General features: G+C 44.2%; 1 protein-coding gene across 8 annotated transcripts in view; it reads left to right on the forward strand.

Moving 5' to 3' along the window:
- The window catches only part of TJP1 (tight junction protein 1), a 478,449-nt gene that overhangs the window by 171,891 nt on the left and 281,572 nt on the right, over positions 1-24,986 (forward strand). For all 8 annotated transcript variants that reach the window (XM_069222373.1, XM_069222377.1, XM_069222378.1 and 5 more), the window contains exon 6: positions 10,175-10,278. In XM_069222373.1, coding sequence (XP_069078474.1) covers positions 10,175-10,278 — 104 coding nt within the window. The remainder of the gene's footprint in view (positions 1-10,174; positions 10,279-24,986) is intronic.

A 24,986-nucleotide genomic window follows, 5' to 3' on the forward strand; every position in this document is an offset into this window, starting at 1 on the left:
AGTCCTGACGACGACTTCTACTGTCGCCACACTGTCTGTGTCTATGGGGAAATCCGGATTTTCGGCGACAGTATGCTCATACTCGTCGATAGCACGTCCTATACCTTCACAGTTGATACCTTCGGCGCTCTCATCTACGGCGACGGCCTTGTCGACGCTGTTTCCGCTGTCGACAGCCTCGTCGACGCTGCTTCCGCCGATTACGGCTTCGTTGACAGATCAACAACGTCGACGACAACCGATCTGTTGATGCTCTTGTCGACGGCACATCTATCGTCGACGATGAAGACTGCAGTGAAAGTACAGAGTCCATGTTCCTTGCCTCTGTTTTTGTCAGCGGACCAGGATGCACGCAGGAGGGCGAAGAAGTATCACCTAACACCCTCAGTCATGCCCCCTAGCAAGGTTTCCAGCCTTCTACCCTCACATCTCTTAGATAATGATGACTCGGATGAGGAGGGTATTTTTGGAGTAGCCAGCAGCCCTTCCCAGTTAATGGTTAAGTGCCAAGGATACTCGGATGACGATGCTTCATACTAAACGCAAGGCTATTATGGGCAGCCGGGGCTAGTAGGTCTTCCTCCTGGGCTTGTTTCTGACTTACAAGCAATGTTTGCGGACTATCAGAAATGTTTTCCAGCTAAGCCTTGGTACAACAGCTGATACTTTCGCCTCAGCCAACAACTCCTCGCTTGCAGCAGCCGCATCATACACCTCAGCCAAGATCACAACATTCTGTTCTTTACACACCAAGGCATCAGGTATCCTCCGGTGAGGATGCGGAGAAAGGTGAGATACAGCCTGACAATGATGAGTGGATGATTACATCATACCGGCACCTGCTTCTCCTACAGCATCCATGGTAGAGTCCCCACCTGAAGATATAGGTGGCTTTCATAACCTGCTTGAGCGTGCTGCCACGCGGTTCGATCTTCCAATGCCCGCAACTCAGCAGGATTGCTTCCTCTGTGATTTTAAAGAGCCCCACAGGAAGATGGCTGAGCTATACCCATCATAGACAATGTTTGGAGCCAGGGCCTGAAAAATATGCAGAATCCGGCAACAGTCACTGAAGTTCTGCCGAGACTGGATAAGAAATATAAATCCACGGAGGATGCTCCGGCTTGCCTCTCGGGACACCCAAAGCCGGACGCTGTGATATTGCAAGCCACCCAACGTCGCTCCAGGAACCCCTCTACGCCATTGACATCACCACCAGATAAAGAAGGAAAACGCTTAGATAACATAGGCAAGCGTTTCTTCTCCATGTCCGCTATTGTAGTGAGGGCGGCTAATTCTCTTGCTCTACTTGGCATATATGATCGACAACTCTGGCCAGACATATACCAATTATTGGAGGAGCTTTCAGATGCTTCCAAAACAGAAGCGAGGAAAATACTTGTAGAGGGCCAGCGATCTTCAGCAGGGATCATCGATTGTGCACTGGATATATCAGCAATGGGCTTCAAGTTACTCGCGGGTTCAGCTGTGTTGAGGCGTCAGGGTTGGCTCAAAGCCACCAACTTTCGTCCCAAAGTACAGACAAAAGTTCTGGATCTTCCATACGAGGGGAAGCACTATTTGGCAAGCACGTCAACTTCGCCCTTCAAGCTAACAAGTCTGATACGGAGACGGCAAAATCCTTAGGCACTCTGCAATAGAGGAAAGCCACCTTTTGTGGTGCTACGGGCAGAGGCCAACCTTCCTTCCGTGGGGGATACCAGCAATATAGGTATCCATCCTATTTCTCCACGTTCGGGAGCTAAACAAGTACCTCAAGAAGCAAACATTTCGTATGGTCACCCTACAAGAAGTCCTCCTGCTTCTGGACAGAGCAGACTACATGGCCTCTCTAGACTTTCAGGATTTGTACTTTCACATTTCCATTAATCCGCTCCACAGAAAGTACTTGAGGTTTGCGGTCAATGGCAAACACTTCCAATTCAAGGTCCTTCCCTTTTGGCCTACGTTCAGCACCACAAATCTTCACCAAATGTCTAGCGCCAGTGGTGGCCTACCTAAGGAGAAACAAACACCAGGTTTTTCCTGACGTCGACGACTGGTTAGTAAAAGCTCCAGATGTCCAGTCAGCAGAAAACTCAGTCAAGGCCACTCTGTGCCTTTTCAAGGAATTAGGCCTTACGCTCAACAAAGAAAACTCGTTCCTACAGCCATCCACTCGATTAGCCTAGGGGCTGTCAGTTCTGCGGTACAGGTCCTTACTGGGCATGATGTCGTCATTCCATTCTGCCGCCTGCAAATGCGCCCAATTCAGGAGGAGCTGGACAGGCAATGGATGCAAGCACGAGGATCCTTCGAGGATACTATCCTCGTAACACTGCACCTGGTCCATTCCCAGGGTTGATGGACAAATCCAGAGAACATTTCAAAAGGACTCCGCTTCTTGGCACGAGTTCCTCCAATGATTGTAACTACGGATGTATTGCTCACAGGATAGGGTGCATGCTTGCAGGACCTTCGGGTTTGCATCCTCCCAGAATGCCAAATGCCGACATTATGCAAGCTGACATCACCAACAGGAATCATGGGGGGATGCACTTTTGATCGGATGGTCAGGGGTCTGTGCATTAAGTACCTCACTTGGAAGGTGGCTCTCCTTCTCGCCCTTAGTTCGGCGTGCAGAGTTAGTGAAATTCAAGCTTTCACTATACAAGAACCTTTTTTGCAGTTCAAACAAGATAGTCATCCTGCACACCAATCCCAAATTCATTCCTAAAGTGCCTTCGGAATTCCATATCAATGAGCCGGTGGTGCTCAAAACTTTCTTCCCAAACATGCAAACTACTGCGGAAAAAACTCTACATTCACTCGACCTTAAATAGTGCATACAATTCTATCTGGACAGAACAAAGTCGTTCAGACAGTCCACTCAGTTATTTGTAGCGTTCAGTGCCGCTAGAAAACGTCACTCTGTAACTAAACAGACTATATCCCGATGGATTAAAGACGCAATCATATTCTGTCATCAGAAAGCAGGGAGACCATTGCACACGAGTGTAAGGGCGCATTCTACCAGAGCTATATCTGCGTCCTGTGCGCTGTTTGCTGGTGTATCAATTAAAGACCTCTGTCGTGCTGCGACATGGAGGACAAATCACACCTTCATGCAGCATTACTTCTTGGACACAGTCACTTCGGGATGCAGCCGTTGGTCAAGCGGTCCTTCAAAACCTGTTTCAATGAAGGTGAGCTAAATCATTATTTCCCTCCATCCGCTTGTTTTCTGGTATATCACATTTTCTTTATAATAATGCTGTAGATCATAGAAAGAAGTGTATGTACATATTATCATGCCAGTTCGCATTTCAGAGTGCTATGCTACTATCTCTAGGACGAAAATGTGTTATCCACTGCTTACTATTCTTATTCAAGCATGTGAATCTATGAAAGTTCCAATACTGGAGTAAGAAACAAGTTACGTACCTGTAACTGTAGTCCTCCCCTGAGGAGCTCACTTTCATTTTCCCTCAGTCCTAGATCCATTATTGCATTTGTGCTTGGAAAATCTGAGGGAAATCCGCTCCTCACAGGAGGGTTCTAAAGGGTGGTGAGAGCTGATTGGTTGTCTCTTAAGTTTGGTCGTTTTTTATAAAATGACTATAAGATGTTACTAAATTAAGAGGCCTAGTGCCTCTGAGCTTCATATGCAATCGAGCATTGCTTTTGTATTACACCGGGGACACCCATCTCGACGACTGGGAATGATTCAAGCATTTGAATCTATGAAAGTTTCCAATAGTGGAGCACTACAGTTACAGGTAAGTAACTTGTTTCATAGCCACCATTTTGGAAAATGGCGAAGGGTTGCCTTGAGGAGGTATTTTATGTCTCTGTAAGACTGCTTGACCCCCAAAACCTATGTTTTGACTCCAAAATGAAGTACATAGGTCTCATGGTTCCTGAAATATTACATCATCACTGCAACACATCCGCCATTTTAAAAAATATTGTTCATGAAAAATTGGCCTGGATTAGCAATTTCTACCTTATTTCTCTAGTGATCTAAAAATACAAATCAAAAATAAAACTCTCTGGACAACAATTTTTTACGGAGGTATATCAAGGACCAGGACTATTTCCTTCAAAGGAGCATTTCCGAGTCACAAGATCAAAGGACTCCTCCTCCTTGGTGATACTGCACATGGGCATCAAATCCTTTGTTAGATTTTTTTTTTTTTCTCTCCACCATTGGGTTCTGACGTGTATCTCTTTGCTCCATCTATTGATATTGATTTGCTCGGATTCCAAATCTTTCCTTCTGTCTTCTCTTTATCGGCAGTATGGGTTCTCGATTGATATTTCCATCTTCGCGTTCATCTTCTCTCCTCAGGTTGGGCACTGGCCTTGCGCGCTCTGGGGCAAACTCATCCGCTTCGGGCCTACCTCACCACGTGGCACGAAGAGTAGCCTGAGCTGATGGAATGGACGCCATTTTGTTTATGTCCTCCGTGTCATTCGAAATTCCCCACACAGACCAACATCTGGTGTGTAACCTGTGCTTTGCCCCGATCATGGAGAAACTACCTGCGATGCCTGCGAATACTTCCAGTCGAAGAAAACCATTTGGGACTGAAGAGCTCGTCGGTTGGAGACTGCACTGATCTTCCAGCTATCAGACTGGCATATAATGTAAACATACATTATAGGCAAGCAGAGTTCATGGGAGGGGCCTAGGGGCAGTGGAAAGGGAGAGGAAAGCGGATTGATAAGGGTACTAAGAGGGAAAACATATCAATATTATTGATGACTTTAAAAACTGAGAGAGGAGTGTATGTCTATTTGTGTCTGAATGAATGTAAAAACTCCTGGTGAAAACCGGCAGGCATCTCCCCTACCTGACTTAAAACATCTGTACCTAACTATTTATCACAAACTTCATTTATTAGGTGGGGTGTACCAGTCTACACCTCACCTCCCCCTACCCCGCCCCCACACAGCTGCACCCATTGTAATAGCTCATGCAGCTGCCTTCCATAATGTTGAGCAGCATAGGGACACAATCAAACAGGACTTCCGGTTTGATACACCTACAGCCATACACAGGGATATAGTGTTTCTCCACATGCTCCCTGGCATGCTTTGTCATGCAGAAAACATTTTTAAAGAACCTGACTGCTGTAGGGTTATCACCCCTAGATTAGATAAGAAATGAAAGTTTGCTCCCTCTCACCCTCTATTTATTAGGTCCAGGTCCCTCCAGACTCCATAGTGGCTACCACTGCACAGAAAGGGACAATAGTCAGGCTACATGGGACTCTCCTACTCTAGATAAGGAGAGTAAAAAGCTGGATGCTGCTGGCAAAAGGGTGGCTGACCAGGCAGCTAATAATTGGCATATCACCAGTTCACAGGCCTTGCTAGTGAGATATGAGTGGGTTTACTGGGATGAGATGGAGGAGTTTTTCCAATTTCACCCAGAGGAGCACCGCAAAACAGGGCAGCAGATTGTTGCAGAGGGGCAAGCAATCACAAATATTTCCATCCACTGTGCCCTAGATGCTGGAGACACAGCTGCACAGTATTAACACCAGTGTGCTGATAGGGAGACACGCCGGGCTTCGATGCACATGGTTCAAACCAGAGGTCCAGCAGGCAGTGCTCACTATGCCCTTCAGCACCTTTTTTGTCATTCTAGTGGTCTGCACCCTTACAAAGCTGAAAAGATACCAACACCGCAAAAGCTATGGGTGCTCTTCACTCCCCCTCACAAAGGGGCACTTTTCTTGGCCTCTCACATTCAGAGGTGATTACATATCTACAACCTCAGAGGTGTCTACTTTGCAGCCCAGACAGCCTTCAGCCTCATATTATAGGGGTTTCTTCAGGGGAGCCTATAGATGCAATAACAACAGAGGCAGAGGTAGGACCACTGGCACCTGATGCTCTACCACCACTGGAAAGCAGTGACTCCCTCTGTCTTCCTCCCGCTCACACCTGTTGTGAGATGACTTCAAAATATTCATCCAGAATTTGTCAACATCACCACGAACCAATGGGTCTTTTCCATTATCCAACATCGTTTTTGTCTGGAGCTCATTACTACTACTTTAAACATTCCCCCTCACTTTGACAGACTATCCCAAGAGTATCTCACACTTCTTGAACAAGACGTTCAGTCCCTTCTTCTCAAAGGGATCATTGAGCCTGTCCCCCGTACAACAACAGTGATCATGAATATATTCCCTATACTTTCACATTCTCAAAAAAGATGGCTCTCTCATACCTATTCTGGACCACAGACCATTAAACCACCATTCTCTCAGAACACTTTCACATGGTTATTCTTCAAGACATTATTCCGCTCCTACAAGGCGACTTTGATAGCCCTAGATCTAAAGGATGCCTACCTCCATATCCTCATCCACCCTGCACACCAAAAAGTCTAAAGGTTCTTCTTTGCAGGCAAACATTAAAAGTTTAAAGTACTGCCTTTCGGAGTCATGACTGCTCCTAGAGTCTTCATAAAGTGCTCAGAGGTAGTCGCCGCACATCTCAGAAGGCAAAACATACATGTTCTCTTGTGTAGATGACTGGCTCATCAAAGCCAGCACACTACAACAGTCCAATACCACACGCTGATGAAAGTGGCCCTGCTTTGCATACTGGTATTCAAATCAACTTTGTCAAATCCCATCTGCAACCTCTTTTTTGATACAGCCATGTCTGGGAGCTATCCTCAATGCTGTGTTGTGGCTAGCATACCTCGACCCAGCCCGAGTTTTCAGTCTCTTCTCCCCCAGTTTCCACACATACACAGTCAGGACTATCATGAACCTGTTGGGGGCAATGGCATCCTGCATTGCCATTGTTCCCTATTCCAGACTCCACATGCTTCCCCTATGGCAGTGTCTGTCACGTCAGTGGTCTGTCACAGGGTCACCTGGTTAATCTAGTGTTGTTAGACTGCCATGCTCATCTCTCTCTTCAATGGTGGAACACCACCAACCTGTTGAGAGGGTGGCCTTTTCTGGACCCTGTGCCTCAGGTTATTCTGACCACAGATGCATCAGTGACAGGTTAGGGCGTTCACCTTCAAGACCTCACAGGGACTCTGAGATCTCAGTCACCAATCCCTACATTTCAGTTACCTCAAGCTTCAGGCAGTCTTTCTGGCCCTGAAAGCATTTCTTCATCACCTGTCTCTCAAGGTTGCCTTAGTCTACACAGCATGACAGCCATGTATAATTTACAGAAACATGTTTGGCAATGTTGACCCAATCATCACAACGCTTAGACAATATGGGAGTGGGCTTTCTACCACCAGATTCACCTGGTGGTGGCAGAGTATCTTCCAAGAATGGACAGCAACTTTGCAGACTTGCTCAGCAGGATGCAGCAACAAGTCCATGAATGGAAACGCTACCTGCAAGTCCTTAAAAAAAAAAAAATCCTAAGGTGGGGAACTTCTCAGATAAACCATTTTGTCACAGCAGAAAATGCAATATTCCCAAGCTTCGCTTCCTGGTATCCACTCTATCCAAGGGCATCACTATGGATGAACTGGTCAGGGATATTTGCTTACACTTTACCACCTCTCCCTCATTTTATTTCTGGTTCAGAAGATCAGCCAGACATCTCTCACCATGATCCTAGTAGCTCCAACTTGGGCGTGTCAACCATGGATCACCACACTTCTGGACCTCTCAGTAGTTCCCCACGAGAAGCTCCCAAACTGGCCAGACCTTCTCACTCAAAGGAAAGATCAGACATCCAGACCCCAAGTCACTCAACCTTGCGATACGGCTCCTGAAGTCAGTTTGGTCACTTAAGATTGCCTGCAGAACATATGGGCATCGTAGACCCACAGCCAGAGCATGTTATGCTGCAAAATGGAGACGTTTTGTATGTTACTGCCAACCCAAAAGTAAAATTCCCATTAAAGTTACTGTCCAAGACATTGTTTATTTGCTACACTTACAGAAAGCAAATTTAACTTGCACTTCATTTATATCTCGCAGCTATAACTGCATATCTACAGAACAGACAACATACTTCCTTGTTCAGAATCCCAGTCATTAATGCTTTCATGGAAGTCCTTTAAACTATTAGTAGGGTTATTCCACCAAGAGTGCCTCATGCACCATCCTAGAACCTTAATATTGTGCTTAACATGGCTTATCTGCCCCATCTTTTGAGCTACTTCATTCATACCCCTTTATCCTTCTTGGAAAGTGGTGTTCTTAGTCGCTATCACATCACACAGACGTGTTAGTAAGCTTCAGGTCCTTACCTTGGAAGATCCAGAGGGACAAGGTTGTCCTTCTCAGAAACCACAAGTTTCTTCCTAAAGTGGCTTCCCAATTCCATATCAACCAATTCATTGAACTGCCAATCTTTTTTTCGCAGCCTGATTCAGTTGCAGAACGAGCTCTACACATTTTAGATTTTAAACGAGCACTGATGTTTTACATTGACAGAACTGAAGATTTTAGAAAAACTAAACCGGTCTTTGCAGCTTTTTTACTACCTCATAAAGGCAGTCCAATATCCAAAAACCTTGCTGTGCGAAAGCAAAAAGACAGTTACCTGTTACTCCTAGAGCCCATCATACTAGGGTAAAATGTAGATAGTATGGCTTTCCTTGGAAACATACCTATAGCTGACATTTGTAAGGCAGCTACATGGTCTACACCCAATACCTTTACAAAGCATTACAATGTTGACATACTAGAACGTCAGCAAGCCAGTCTAGGTCAAGCTGTGCTACAACCACTTGTCCATTCAACTACAACTCCCATAGACTAGCCACCACTTTTATGGAGGGACTGCTTTACATTCTGTGCAGAGCATGTGTATCGCCAGCCACACATCCCATTGAACTAAAAATTTTACTTATCCAGTAAGCATCTGTTTGTGGCATGTAGTGCTGTAGATTCACATGCACCATCCCTCCTCCTCGGACGCCTGTGGCCTTTTCATTTACTTTATACTTGTATATTGTTGTACTTCTTTAGTTACATTTGCATGAGCATATCTTTCTCTATACTTCCTCTGCACTCCTTTTTCTCACCTTCCTGCTGGAAAATAATCTAACAAAGGAGTCAAGGCCTCTGCGCAGTATCACTGAGAAGGAGAACTCAGTTCTGTGACTCGAAAATGCTTCTTTGAAGAAAAACAACTTGCAACACTCCAGACCAAACACTAGATGGCAGGCCTATTCAGAGCACGTGAATCTGCTGCACTACATGCCACGAAAAGATGCTTACTGGGTAAGTAACAGTTTCCATTTTTATCATTTTTGTATTTGATGAATGCTTGTTTTGTTTATTCATTTGTGGTTCAACTCATCGAAAATGCTGAAGCTGTGTTCCCAGGCTTCCAAATGTGACTATGTAGGGGCCCCCGGATTTCAGTAATGATTCAGTGAGGGGCCCTTGGGTTACAGTAATGACTAAGTGGGGTCCACAGAAATCAAAAGATTAAGAACCACTTGTCTAAAGAATTCTCAACCCATGCCTGAAAAGCTGGCGAGAAACTTGGACATTTTGACAGACAATACAAATGGCATAAAAAATTCAGTTGTGTTAATTGTAGCTTCTCCAATGGTATTATGGGTATGCTTAGGAAGGTCTTCACCTGTATTCATTTACATTGCAGAAAGACTTGTCACTCATGCTCTTATTACCAGTCCCTTAGACTATGGCAATGCACTGCTCATAATCCTAAATGAGTCGCCACTGTCATCATCAAATTGTGCAGAATACAGCAGCCAGATTTGTTTGTGGGGTAAGGGTTAAAGCTGTTGCCACCACACAAGTTTAGCTCCCGGACATGGCACTGGCGATTCGCACGATTCGCATGGCCAGAAGTTGTGGCTGTGCTGTCTCTGATCTTACCCACACAATTGGAATCAGCTACTGATATCCCTATAGTTTTTTTAATGACTCTATATTATAGATTTACTCCTTCTTGGATTGAATTGGCCAGCCTCCGAATCGGAATACTTCCTGGGGAGTAAGCAGATATGACTAACAAGTTACTTCAACTTAACAGTGTTATGTTTTATTCTGCTACTTTATTAAATTGTCCACATGCTTGTTTATTTCATGTACGAATGCAACATATTGGCCTTCACTACTTTTTACCCTAACTAATTAGCATATGCGTCCTAATTGTTTTTCCATTTAACTTCTCCTTTATTTATTTAAAACAGAATATGGTTTACGTTTGGCCAGTCACATCTTTGTAAAAGAAATATCGCAGGATAGCTTGGCAGCAAGAGATGGAAATATTCAAGAAGGTGATGTTGTGCTTAAGGTAAGAGTTTTTTTCTACTTGCCAGCTAGATGTTGCTGTGAAGAAAGTAGATCTACTTCTCAAACTATTTTTAAAAACTGCTTGTTCCTATTGATTTCCGTTCATGCGTTTTGTTTAGCATGCGTTTGTGCAGATGTTTCTTTTACATTACAGTTACAGCTTGCTTAACCCTTTTTTTCTCAGTAAAGAGCTGTGAAACACAAATTGTCACATCCCCAATCACATGCCAAGGTAGTCCTCAGGTGCTCAGTGGGAAAACCTTAGAAAATGAATTGCTAATAAGGCTTACAATATGTAGGGTCACAAGTGCCGAACAGACTCTGTTAGCTTCCGGAATCCCTGTGTCTTCCAACACATTCTACTTCAACGTGCAGGCAAATGTTTACCTGTATGAATGGTTCTTTCACCCCTTGCCACAGATTACAGCAGTGTGGTGATGGAGTGCTTTCCTTCTTGCAAATTCTGGTGCCAATTGTATAGTTCAACAATGGACTGTGATGCAGCTCGAGTAATTACCAGTGGCTGAGATTAATTCAAGCTCTCCATTCATCACTTTTTAGTATACTTTAATGTGTCACCCTAAGTGGAACCATGTCAATCTGGGTCAAGCTGTCTCTGGTACCAAACTATGCCTGACTGATAATCCCTAACTAAGGCAAAATCGATCCTGGATTGCCTATATTCTAGTTCAGGGAGGGTCTGGCCTGGCAGTTAGGTCTGGATTGTTCCCATTGGAGCAGGTTCAAGACTGATTTGCATACGGTGGGGCATGGTGTGCAAAATAACTATGGTGTGAGATGCAGCCACAAGTAATTACCAGTGGCTGAGATAAATTCAGGCATTTCATCACTTTAAAAAATATTTTAGTGTATCTTTAGTTGTGGATAAGACTAATTATCACATTTAAATACATTTAAAAAAAGTGAATCGCATTAGGTTCCACAAGGAAGACGGTGGTTACTTTTTAAACCATAAACGTTATTAAAGGGTTAGCAAAGTTACAAATTCAAATAATCAGATTAGTTATTAATCAATAATTTATACATTAATGCATTAGTCAGTGTATACTTCAAAGCAATTGAAAAATCATAGACCCAAAAGGAAGTATTATAAAGTTGGAAAATTGAGTAAAATGAGTTCTTCCATAGATAGAGCACCATACTCTGGGAAACATTCTGCTAGTAAGACAGGAAAGTGGTATTCTGAAAGCATCTGAAAGCATCTGAAAGCATCAGAAAGGCATCTGCCATGCATCTGCGGGGCATCTAAGAGGCTTCTGAACTCTCGCCTACTCATTAGGTTACATCGCACAATCCTAGTACATGATACACTTACACATGGTTTCCATATAACCGGCTAGCCAGGTTAAGACACACAGATAATATAAAGTGCTCATTTTCTCAAACTTCTACACACACGAGTCTACTCTGAGCATTTTTCAAACTTAGTTATCTTCAACATGATGAGATACATTGGACCAAGCTGTACTCTGCAGGTGTATTGGAATAGCTGGTTAGTACATTCTACAAAGATTGCAGAAAAGAGAGCATTTCACATGAGAACATAAACAAGGCCATATTCACGTTGTAAATGCCGACTGAACTACACCTGGAACTTAGACACGTCATGTGACATAAGATCGCAACCAGACAATAGACATTTTTAAATACAGTTCTACATTAACTATAGCCCATTTAAACATGAAAAATATACGCTTCATACATTTGCATTTTAAATGTTAATGTAGATACATAACATGAAATATAGGGTGTACAGATAATGTACAGGTAAAAACAGTAGCCAAAGTGTGCTCTGAAGATGAGATATGCTCAGGAAAAAAATCAGACCTCCCCTTTTGCTTCCACAGCAGCCCATGCTTTGCTTGCGTTGGTCATCACTCTGCTTTCTTAAATAATTCCATCCTCAGCTATTTTCCGGTCTTCTGTTTACCTCCATCTGAAAAGCTTCCATAAATTTTCAAAATGCATGTGAAATTTATTTTTATCCTAACATTGATCTGTATTTTTTTATTGCTTAATGAATCTACATGCCATTTGATTTAAAATTGTTTTTGTCCTAGTGTTATTTGCATATAATATTCTAGTCATAAAAGCTTTGACATAGTGATACAAAAAGCCTATTCACATCATTTTGTAAGATCTGACGTTCAACGAGTCAACATGCATCACAGTCTTCAACCTTCTCAACCAGGTCATTATGATCAGATTTCTACCACACCCCATATGTGAGGAACATTCTTTGAGCTCTGCTCAGTTACAAATAAGGTGCATTTTTCTCCTTCCTCTATGACTTAATTCCTTGGTTGCTGGGCCTTCCACCCAGTGCTGGACCCTTTTTTGGCTATTTGAGGTACTTTACACTTGGGGGCTCCATAACTTTTTTCCACATAAGGTATCCATACCAAAAATGTGTCATTTTTTCCCCCCAACATCCTGGTGATTGCAAAGGTATGCAAGGTTTGTCGATATTCCTGAGGGGACCAAGAAAATAGGTAAAATATAGCACAATCTTTGAGTTTTTTTTGTTTTTTGTTTTTAGAAAAATAGGTAATAGTGCTCCAGATAACTGTCTGACTTCTTCTCTAAAAATGGCATCCACAATCTGTTTGCTGTACTAAGTCACCATCTTCCCAGCTTTCAGGAACCTGCAGAACTGAATCCAAAAACATAATTTTGTACCACAGGTATAGCATTTTTCTAAAAGCTAGCCTATTTTTCCTATTTTTGTCCTCTCAACCTACTTCCAGTTTATGGTAGAAACCAGTGTGAAACCCATGGGTAATCCAGAAAAGCTATAGATTTCAGAAAAGTAAATAAAATTCCAAATTTAGAAATGGATCATGTGTAGATCCCTCAAGGTTTTGCCAAGGAAAAGAACTGTTGAAATGAAGAAATATTGAAAATGAGTAGGAAAAACTGGGCATTTGTGACATTTTCATCTCCAACCTTTTGTCACAATGGCCGATTGACAAAAGCAATATACCATTACGTCTCCTAGACTCTTCTGGTTGCGATGATATATAGGGATTGAAGGTTCTACAAGAATCCATGGTACCTATTGGCAACAGCTGCAATGGTTTTTCATTAAGTATGGACTAATTATTATAGTGAAATAGGTAGAGTGAAAAAGGTTATCAAAGAAACTTATGCATTTCTGAAATGAGCACAAAATATGGAATTTAGGAGCAGTGGTAATTTCTGCATCTCTAAATTTGTGGATACCCGTAATAGAGGCTGTTTTTCAAAATGCCATCTTTCTTATACACTGGCTTACAATTGAAAGGCACAAATGCAGTGGGTAATAACAATTATTGTACTATTCTGTGCTCCTACATTTCTCCTGATAAAAGTGGTACCTCACCTGTATGGGTAGGCCTAGTGCCCGCAACAGGAGCCGGCCCAAAATGCAAGATGGACGTAGCACATTTTTCCACAGAAAACTGACCCTTTTTCCGATGTGTGTAGCTTGCGATTTTGGACCCTAGCTCAGCCGGTACCTGGTGAATCCTAGCCAACCTGGAAATTGTTTGAAACTAGACATCTAAGGGTATCCAGGGTGGGTTGACTTGCTTGACTCACCACGTTTTTTGACCGATAATCTCTTGCAAATCTCAAACTTTGATTAAAAAATACATTTTCCTCACGTTTCTGTGATGGAATGTTCTGGAATCTGCGAGAAGCCACAAATTTCCTTTGACTCTGCATTACCCCAGGTCATCTGATAAAAATGGTACCTCACTTGTGTGGGTAGGCCTAGTGCCTGCAACAGGAAACGTCCCAAAATGCAACATGGACACAGCACATTTTCCCACCAAAAACGTACCCTTTTTCCAATTTTGGAAGCTGGGATTATGGCCCTTAGCTCAGCCGACTTCCAGGGAAACCTAGCCAACCTGTAAAAAAAAATTTAAACTGGACACCTAGCGGTATCAAGGGTGGGCTGACTTGTGTGGCTCTCAGCACGTTTTCTGACCCAGAATCCCCTGAAAAGCCCACCCTTTGCCTAAAAAACACATTGTCCTTCCAGTTCACCTAAAAAAAAAAAATCCTTGGATTTCTGTGAGTCGAAATCCTCTGGTCTGCTGGCAGTCACGCATTTCCTACCACCCAACATTTCCTCAAGTCTTCCGAGAAAAACAGTGCCTCACTTGTGTGGGTGGGCCAGGTGCCGGCGACAGGGATTGGCCAAAAACATATTGTGGAGATATCAAAATTATTTATCACAAAATGACCTAACTTTGCAGGGGGGGGCATCTGCGTTTTTGGTCCTTGGCTCTACGGCCAGCTAGGGAAACTTACCAAACCCAGACATTTCTAAAAACTAGACAAATGGGGGAGTGCAGGGAAGTGCGGCTTGCGTGGATCCCCCAACGTTTTCTTACCCAGAATACCCTGGAGAGGTGAAATGTTGAATAAAAACACCCTTGTGGTGCGCAGACATCACAGATGGGTGGGAGGCTGGGAGAGACATGGAGACGGTTGTGTGTCTCCTCCCGGGGGAGCTTTTATACTGGAGAATTCTTTTAAGCCCTCCCTGGTGACAGCCTGTGGCTGTCAGACAAGCTAGGGGGGGGGGGGGTGCGTGTGATAGCTAAAGGCCGGAACACGCACTGAACGGGTTAAGGAACCTTCTTGGAAATCAGTAAAAATAATACCAATAATTGGTCATGACTGATCAGAAGGACTGAAGGTCACAAAGAACCCAGCCACAGTGGCTGAGATGATTCCTAAACTTAAAAAGAAAATGCCTCTGCTTTTCTCCTCACCCCCCCCCACTCCCCTATAGACTCAATAGTAAAGCATGCTGCTCAACGATTACCAAGGAACTCAACTTCACCAGCCACTGCACCACCTGAGAGAGCAGAGAACTCAGTAATGTGGGCAATTGATTTCCAGCCAAGGGGGTAATGTCAGTCAGGATGACCCCTAACAATTCTTGTGAGATATGACCACCAGATATGGTCATACATTGTGCCATATTTTGAGTAGCTGACAATGAGAAGACTGAAGCAAAAGTGATGTTCGGGAGAGGGTGGACAAAATCTCCTGTTGTTGCACTGTAATGAACAGTCCATGAACAGGATTCAGACAGATGGCTGGTGCAGCTTTCCTATGCAGATGAGGTTGACTGTGTTCTATCTCTTGTAGAAGAGAGGTACGAAATAGAACTGAAGACATGCCATATGATGGCACATTCGTCTTTGGCCAAGATGTGGAAGAAGCTCTCCATTCTATTAAATCGGACACAGTTAGATGTTTTGTTACCCTTCAGCAAAGATGACTTCAGCCCTTTCGTGGAACCTGGGGAAGGGGACAGTTTTCTGATAGAGAAGGTTTCCAACCTTATGGGTACTAACTGCCTCAATAGACAAGCTCCAAAACCACCAGTGTCCTACCATAAGGAGGCCTTCCAGAGAGAATTCTAGGAATCAGTCACTGGCAACAAGCACTCAAGATGTCATTGACCCTATGGAGGAGAAGGTCATTAAGAATCTAGAAACACCTTTAGAGAGAAAAATCTTATTTTGTTACAAACAATGGGTCGATATAACATAGGATATGTAGGTTTTGAAGCTCATACAATTTGGCCACATACTATAATTCATCCAAAAATCAGTGGACCCCACTGATGTTTGTCTGTTACAAACAGAAATTTGCACCATCTTACAAAAAGGAGTGTTAATATAATTCTGAGAGACATTTATGCTTTTTTCCTGCTTCTTTCCTCATGAAAAAGAAATCAGAATAGAGACTGATTCTGGATGGATGTAATCTAAACATGTTTCTCGGGAAGCAAACATTTTGCATCATAACTTTGCAAGATGTTCTTCAACTGTTCCACCAAGGAGATTACATGACATGTATGGACCTACAAGATGCATAGTTTTTATATACCAATTCATCACAATCATTGCAAATTCCTTTGATTTGCAGCGGCTGGTCACTATCAACAATCCAGGTCCTTCCGTTTAGCCTGAAATCAGCCCTTATGATACTAACCAAGTGGATGTAGTGGCACATCTGAGAAGGCACGGTTATCCCATTTTCCCATATCGAGACGATTGCTAAGTCTGAGCAAGTTTCTCCAAAAGCAGTAACCAAAGACTGTACGGAGCCCAGATTAGGCCTTACTCTAAGCAAGGATAAATCGTCTTTAATCCAGTGCAAAAATACCAAGTTTTTAGCATCAAGATAAGACACCTTTGTTCTGAAATCTTTTCCATTTAAGGAGAGTAGAGCGCATCACTAATTTGTCCAATAAGTGACAAAAAGAAAAATCAGTCCGCATCTAGCTCTTCAAGTATCTTTTAGGAATCTTGCCCTCCTACATCCATTTGATGCCACACTGCTGCTTTTACATGAGGCCCTTTAAAGAAGAGCTTGAGAAACATTGGCTACAAACAGAAGGTTCATTTGATGGTGTCATAAGTATCAAGCCGAATTAGAGAAGCCTTTCCTTGGTGGATGCAACACCACATCATTAATGTGCTATTGTCTTTTCTCCAGGAGGACACTCGTTTCATTTATCATGACACTCTTGCCTAGAGGGTTGGGGTGAACGCCTGCAGGAATTAGCAGAAGGTGTCAAAAGGTCACCTAGAGTAGCTCAACTAAATATCAACAACCTGGATTTGAAAACAATAGTATTGGTCCTAATTTGTTTCTTCCAAGAATAAAAAAAAAACTCCTTAGTTTTGGTCCAGACAAACAACACAACAAGTATGTACTGGGTCAACAAGGAGGGAGGAATATGTTCCCACCTTCTGTCCAGAGAAGCACAACTTATATTGGACCTGGCCATATGAAATCATATTCTAATAAAGGCAGAGCATGTACCAGGCATAACCAGTTCGGGGTCTGACAGCCTCAGCAAAACACCAAAAGAGTGCCAAGAATGGGATTTGAATCAAATGCAATTGAACCTCGCCTTTCTGTGGGGCAAAGACATAGAAAGGTTGGCACACACAATACAGTAAATAGCATCATAAAAAAGCAATCAGTATGAGGCAGACCCAGACTTGAAATGGAAGTATTTAAACCAACTTTAATAGTCTTGAAGTACCTGTTGCAATGAGCAACTAGATATAAGACTAATTCCAGGGCATTTTGAAAGTAGTCAGGAACCAGGTATTCCTGGGCAGCCAGCATGTGTTTTGTCCTGGTAAACTTTGTCAAAGCTGCAATATGGCAATCATACATTATGTCTAAAGCAAATGTCCTTTTTAGGTTGAATTTTACCTTGACTTTTTTCTAAAGGTGATTTTTCGCATAGTTTTCCACTAACATGAGAATGTTCTGCTGCACACACATTTATTTGTGGTAGGCATTGTTGCCCTGTAGCCTGCACATTGAATCCAGGGATGAACAATCAAAACGTGATGCTCTTGTTTTCTCTTTTTGTGCTGGTTAGGAGACAACCGTTTATGCTAGACAACCCAGAGTAGCTGTTCTGCATCTCTGTCACAGTGCGGTAAGGACGTTTATTTAATAAAACAACATCCATGCTACACTCGTTGAGAGGAGCACTTCATACCAGGTTATCATAGAACTGCTATGAACTGTGGCTGAGATGTAGCCCTACTGACTCCAACCTCCATCCTGCAAATGAAGAGAACCTGTACACTTAAACCAGCTTTCTAACACCTAAGACCTAGGTATGGGGGTTAGACTATCCCAGTTGACCTGGCAGAGAGTACTCCTGCTGTGTTCTTTTTTTAGTATACCGGGGTGTGCAATTCCTAAAGACTGACACGAAGGACAAATTGTTTGGCGTCAAGGGCAACAAGTTTTCATGTTTATTTTTTCCCTGGGACCTAATCCTTGCAGAACAAATACTTTGACTGCCGGTTTACATTACCACATTAGGGGGTCGGGAAGGGAATTGTCTGCGGTTGAGGTAATATCTGTGTTTATATGTTAGTTCTGTTTAAACTTTTATTCATGGTTCATTACTGAAAAGCCTTTATTAGGGTGAGTGCTCTAAGTAAATGTTGTAAGCCTGAACTGCATTATTGCCAGTGCTTCTAGTAAAAAAAAAAAAAAAATGTGCACACATGCTTGTGAAGTTTAACAAATATAGGGATGCATAGCCCAGAATGCTCTCGGATTAAATGCAAATATTTGCAGAAGTTTAAAAGCAAGATTCATGATTCTTTGCTTTCGGAATAAAAAGTTAACAATAAAAGCAACTAGGAAAAAAATGTTTTGCTATAATACAGTGAAATTTTATGGTTTAAATATTTTTATTATATTGATTGTATGAGGCAACAATAACAAGTAAACATACCAAACAACAGGGTGAGTAAAACTTACAGTGAAACTGTTAATTCCTGCATTCCTTGCTCCCCCACCACCCACCCCCCCCCCCCCCCCCCCCCCCAGGGACTCTCAATCATATCTTTAGAAAAGAGGTCAGGTGGTGTACGCACTCAAATAATTTTGGGTTAATGAAAACTGAACTGGGGTGCACCAGAAGACTCAACATTCTTAAATGTTTAGGACAGGTCAGTTTGCGGAATTCCTGGGTCTCCCTAGCCCCATGTAGGAGTTGCCCAGGGTCGATAGGGCCAGAGATAGTTTTTCCATTCCCAGCATGTGCCAGAGAATGTGGAGCCAAGCTGGTGCATGGGAACTGTTGTGGTACCCCTTTGTGGTAATATTGTTTGATGGACCGCTCCCAGGGTGAGGCCAATTTGTCGTCCTCTACGAGAATTAAGTGGGAATGTGAATGGGTTGGGAAGGCCGAGTATTGATGGAAACCTGGGTATCTGAGTTTCAAGTGAGTGTCTATATCTTGTAGGACCTTGTCCCAGAATTGGGATAGTTTGGGACAATTACAGGGGATGTGGATTAGTGTGCCCGCAGGCCACATTGTGTCTGGCAGTTGTCTGGACAGGTGCGGTAGCATTTCTATAGGGGGAGAAATGAGGGTGCGTCTGGCACCAGTGGGTACTAATTTTCACTGCTGTTTCTATACTCTCCGAGTAAAGTGCAGTATGTTGGACTCTATAGTATATCTCTCCCCATTCTTTAAAGGTCAGTTGTCTACCCAATTCCTGCTCCCAGCGGCATGGCCTCAATAATCGGTGTTTCAGGGGGTGGGCTTGAAGGAGGATGGTATAGAGATCTGATATCATTCCTTTGTCCATGAGCTTCCGGAGAAGCCACTGTTCGAAAATTAAGGGTCTCTGGGACCCAGGATGCATTGCCGAACACGTGGTCCAGTGTCTGATCTGGAGATAGCTTGGACTCCAGTAATCCAAAGTCCACTCTCAATTGTTCAAAGGTGCTAGGCTGCATGATAATATGTTCTGATGTTGATAATGGCCAGTCTACCTTCTTTTGGGGACCAGCCATTACCCTGAGGGCATGGTACATCCAGGGCCATCTGTCCCCACAGATAAAATCGGACAACTCCTCTTGTAGTGCTCGAGCACCCTAACCAGAGCTGCGCAGGTAAAGTTTGAAATAAATAGAGATTCTTTGGGGGTGCTGTCATTTTGAAGGCCTAGCCAAGAAAGAGGGTATGAGTGACACTGACCGAGATCTTGTTTAATTTTCCTAATGAGGGCTCAGTAGTGCACCAATGCAGTGTCAGCTACTGTCACTGCTAGTTGGATTCCCTAATAGGAAATAGTGTTCATGGTCCCCTGGACAGGAAAACTGCCGGAGAGCTAGCGGGGATCTTGAGACAGTCAATGCTTTGGATTTCTGGATATTGATTTGGAATCTCACTGCTGCACCGAAGACCTCAGCTTCATCCAAAAATGTCAGTGAGGCCATTCCTGGGTCATCTATGACAACAAGGACATCATCTGCATATAGACTGATGGTGTGTTTCTCTCCCCCAAATCAGACCCCAGTAATACGGGGGTGATCATGTATCCGCTGATCGAAAGGTGCCATAGAGAGCACGAATAATAATGATGACAGAGGGCATCCTTGGGTTCCTCTGCTTATGGGGAAGGGAGTCGACTCAACACAGTTTACATTGACCGTTGCCTTTGGGCCACTCTAGTTATTCAATGTCCAATTTCGGAAACGGGGTCCTATTCTGCAGCGGATAGGTGCTTCTGCTAAGTGAGGCCAGTGAACATGATCAAAGGCCTTTTCATCATCCACTTCCAGCAACACAATTTCTCGGATCGTTTAGCCTTGTCTATAATATGAAGAATTCTCTTCGTATTGTCACTACATGTGGCTGGGTAGTGAGCCCTGACTGATCTGGGTTAACCATTCCCGCCATCAGTGGGTTTAGTCTAGCTGCTAGGGTGCCCGTGAATAACTTTGTGTCAACATCGAGGAGGGAGATCGGCAGGTAGGACTCACTTTTTTGTTTGTCTTTTCCACGCTTAGAAATGACTACAGTGGATGCATCTATCAAAGACAGGGATAGGTCATGTGGGCCCTCTGTAGAGTGAAACACCCGGGCCAGGACGGGTGCCAGCAAGCGGCAGAAGGTCATGTAGAAATTTGCTGGGAATCCATCTGGCCCTGGTGATTTATGGGGCTGCGAGTGAGCAATGGCCACTATTGCCTCCTCTGTACAGATAGTTTGATCATTCTCATATGCTTGTGACAGAGGCAAAACTGAGATGTTGGCGGTCCTTAAGTAGCCATCGATGGTTGCATCCGGTAAAGGCTGGGCAGTGTAAAGGTTGCTGTAGAAATACCTACATTTGGTGGCAGTGTGGACATCGGTACGGAGCATTGAACTGTCTGATTGGGTCAGCTCCTCCACAGTCATGGCATGCAGTTGGGCTCCGAGTCTGTTGGCTAGCAATCGCCCACACTTATTGCCCGCAACGTAAAAGGAGTGTTTCAAGCAGATGATGGAACATTCTGCTACATCTAGGTGTGCTAATTGTTTGCTGGCCGCCTTCAACTGTCTCTGCACTCTAGGGGTGCCAATGCAAGGATGGATGCATTCTAATTCTGTAACATTTTGCTGCAATTGTTCTCTCTTTTCCCGACTTAGCTTGTTATTGGCCACAGAGATAGCTGAGAATTCCCCTCAGACTACAGCTTTTAAAGCCTCCCACAGGACCACAGCGGAGGTGTCAGCCATGTCATTGAATGTAAGGTAGGTCTGAATAATCTGTTCCATTTGCATAACCTTCGCAGGTCTGCGCGCAAGGGTCTCGTGCAGGCGCCCCAAGTGATGTGTGGGGGACACCGGGGGAAAGGCAAGGTCAACTATGACTGCTGCTTGGTCAGACAGGGACTGGGGTTCTATATCGATGTCGGTGATCAAGCTGTGTAGTTCCATCATTCCCAAGAAGTAGTCCAGCCTGGCATACGTTTTTTGTGTGTGAAAGTAAAATGTGTAATCTCAATAGTGCGGGTGGTTCAACCTCCACAGAGCCTGCAACCCCATTTCTCATAGCCAGTGAGCGCCCTCGACTGAGATCTCCCCAGACATGCCCTGGAGTTGTGCTAAGAAATCCATGTCATTACTGAATGCTATGTTAAGGTCTCCCCCAGCAGGACCAGCTTCTCTCTAAAGCTCAGTGTGTCAGTAACTGCTTACGGATGAAGGGCTCTTGGCCATCGTTCAGGACCAACGCACTGCCCATGGTCAGTACTTGTTCATCTCCCCGGATATGATACACTAGGAGTCTCCGGTATCTTTCACCCGTCCTTTGAAGACCAATGTAGCTACCCCTGCTGTTTTGCCAACCCAGGAGGAATGTAGTTGGTGTGGGAAAGCCCGGGACCTCAGGCGATGCCAGTCTTCGTTCCTGCAAAAGACATATCTCTGCCCCTAGTAGCAGGTGCGATGTCTACCTTGTCCAGAATAGATGTCCTTCTGTAGAACCCGACCTCATAAATCTCCTACATAAATCCCCTTGTATCAACATGAACATAAACAGTGTCCCTGGGCGGAAGCGGGTTGTTTACCCGATCTCCCACCCTCTAGTGGATGTAAGGAATCTGAGATTGTGGGCAGTGCGACTCCTCCAATCATGCCTCTCTCTCTCTCTCTCCTCCCATACCCACAGAGCTATCTGTCGCGGAATGTGCAGCCCAAGAGCGTTGGATTTGTCAAGAAGACACTAGTAGGTCAGGTGTGCACTGGTGTGTCCATTGTCTCTAGCACCACCCACCATTCCTGCCCCATGGGGTCCGGTCCAGCCACAGATCTCTGTTGGATGACGGGTGCTTGTGCCAGTGGGGGCACTTTGCAGTTCTGCGGTGGTTTGGACTTGGTTTGTCCTCTGTGCTTGTGTCCCTGTCTAATCCCAATAATTCACATGCTGCTGACAAAGATCAAAGTTGGTGAAGTTGCCCTTACCAGCGCAAAATGATACGGAATGGGTGTCCACAGGAGTAGAACACCCCCTTCTCCTGGAGGTAGGTTGTCACTGGGCGAAAGTCTCTTTTTTTTTTTTTTTTTTTTTTTTTTGGAGAGGGATAGCGGAGAGGTTCTGGTATAATGTCAATATGTAACCCCGAAAGTTTAGCGTGTGGAGCTCTCTCGCTTTGAATATTACCTGTTCCATCCATGGAAAATTATGTACGCGTGCCAGGATGTCAGCCAGGCAGGACGTGGACAATCGGAGAAGGCCCACCCTGTGCACTCTGTCCAACTGAACAGCTGCCTCAGAGGGACCTAGAATATGAGCAAAGAGATGGTGAGGGGAGACCATGGGTAAGTGGCACTCTTGTGATTGGCTGAGAGTCAAAGAGAACCGGACATGTGGCCAGGGGTCGTTTTGCAGCAGGCAGTCTCTCCCGCAGTTAGTCTGCCCCTCTCTGTTGACCTCTCCTATCTTCTCCCTCGATCAGTTCCTTGCCTGCCAACAGCACCCCACCATTCCCGACCCCCTCAAGCCCCCGCACCGAGCTGCAGGCAGGGGGACTGCTATGCCTATGTCTAATATGGTGACCAGGACTGAGGGGTACGTCCTCAAGCTGTTATTGGGGTGGGCACTGTAGGCCCTGTGTAAGGCACCGTCTGTGCAGGTTATGCTGGTGGTGGCATGCATATAGGTTTTTAGGGGTAGCTGCATTGTCGCCTGGCCGGGCATGACTTCGGAATTCTCCTTGTGCTGAATGAGGAGCTTCAGTTCATGATGGATGCCTGCTCTTTCCATGAAGCAGTGCTGAGGCCTTTGCTTCCGTTGGGTAGTGCTTTGGTGGTGCGTGGCGTTTGGTCTCTCAGCACCCACAATAAGGTCACTTGGTTGTGGTGACCCGGGAGGCCGATGACCTGCCCCCGGGCCAGGGCCCGCACCACAGATCCTCAGTCACCCCCAGTTGCAGGCACTGCAGCCAGTAGCGGGCCTCTTGCTATGGTGGTGGAGGATCTCTGCAGTTGATGGCTGTGCAGCCCTCTTCGGGGGTATAGTGGGCGGGCCAATCACCTGCAGTCACGTAGCAATCTTCCGGTATTGTTGGAGGCCAGGCCTGAAGCCAGGTCCCCTGCCTGGTAGTCCCGCCTCTTACTCTGTGCGTTGCGTGGTACCTGTCAGGTCATTGGTATTGAAACGCCAATAAAAACATATCTAAAAAAAACCAAAAAAAAACAGTGTTCTATCTTTCACCTTGCAAGCGCCTTTTGTGCACCAAGCACTTTTTGAAGTTAATGTGAATAATTACTAAGAGTGAGCTTCTTTTTTCGATTTCTTAAGCAACTAATTCTCCCCTGTATAAATTATAACATGAATTCAACATGTAATGTATAACATGAACGTGATATTGTATGAAACAGCCTTAAAAGTTAACATTAATTAGTGGAACATTTGTCCTGTAGAGAGCAGACCACACCCTTTTCTGAATTGGGAAAGGTATTACCCCATATGAAGGACTTTGGGTAATAAAGTTAACCTTGGGAAAGAGCTTTCACTCCTTTAAATGTCCTGCCATTAAAGTTGATTGCTCCTCTAATGTTTTTTTAATTCTCATGTAAGCATGAATGTATGTAAAGTATAAGGGTAGGTCTATAAAGAGTAGGTACATGCATTTTGTGAATTGCATTTGGGCGGTATTTATTTACAACGGACCTCTCAGCAGAAGTAGTGGAGTGCTTCACATAAAACAACATGTTACATAGGGAAGTTCAATCCAGAAGAAAAGAAGCATCTTACAACAAACTACAATAGGAAAATGTATAGTATAAATAACAATAGCAAAGAATATGACAATTAATAGTTCAGTTGAAAGTGGTGTCTGAGTAGATGAGCTTTTAGAGCCTTACCAAGGGCCTGAAAGTTTGGATTTCATCACTGTTCTTCTGGGAGGTTGTTCCAAGTTATGGGTGCTTGACAGAAGAAGGCTTAGTTGAGGTTGTTTGATTTTCATCGTGATGAGTGAAATTGATATGCCTCTTGTGTTTCTCAGGCCTCCTGTAGTGCCGAGTTTGGCAGACCGAAGTGAATTGGCTTGCGTGTGATGCAGTTTATTTTAAAGTCAATTCTGTCCTTGAATGGGAGACAGTAGAGCTTATTTTTTAATTAGGGTGTTTTTGTGTATGAATTTATCTTGCTTCCTTCAATAGGCATGTATCAAAGAGCAGGTTGGCTTTGAGCAGTGGTACTGATGCTTTGGTATCCCAGCTATTATTGTGTTGCCACCATTAAGGTGAGACAGAACCGTGGATTGCATCACTATTCTGAAATCTACTGGAGGGGTAGTGGGCTTGAGCTTCCTGAGGAGGGAGAGTTGACAAGAGGCAGTTTAAGCCAG

The sequence above is a fragment of the Pleurodeles waltl genome, chromosome 3_1 (assembly GCF_031143425.1).
Source record: "Pleurodeles waltl isolate 20211129_DDA chromosome 3_1, aPleWal1.hap1.20221129, whole genome shotgun sequence".
NCBI lineage: Eukaryota > Metazoa > Chordata > Amphibia > Caudata > Salamandridae > Pleurodeles > Pleurodeles waltl.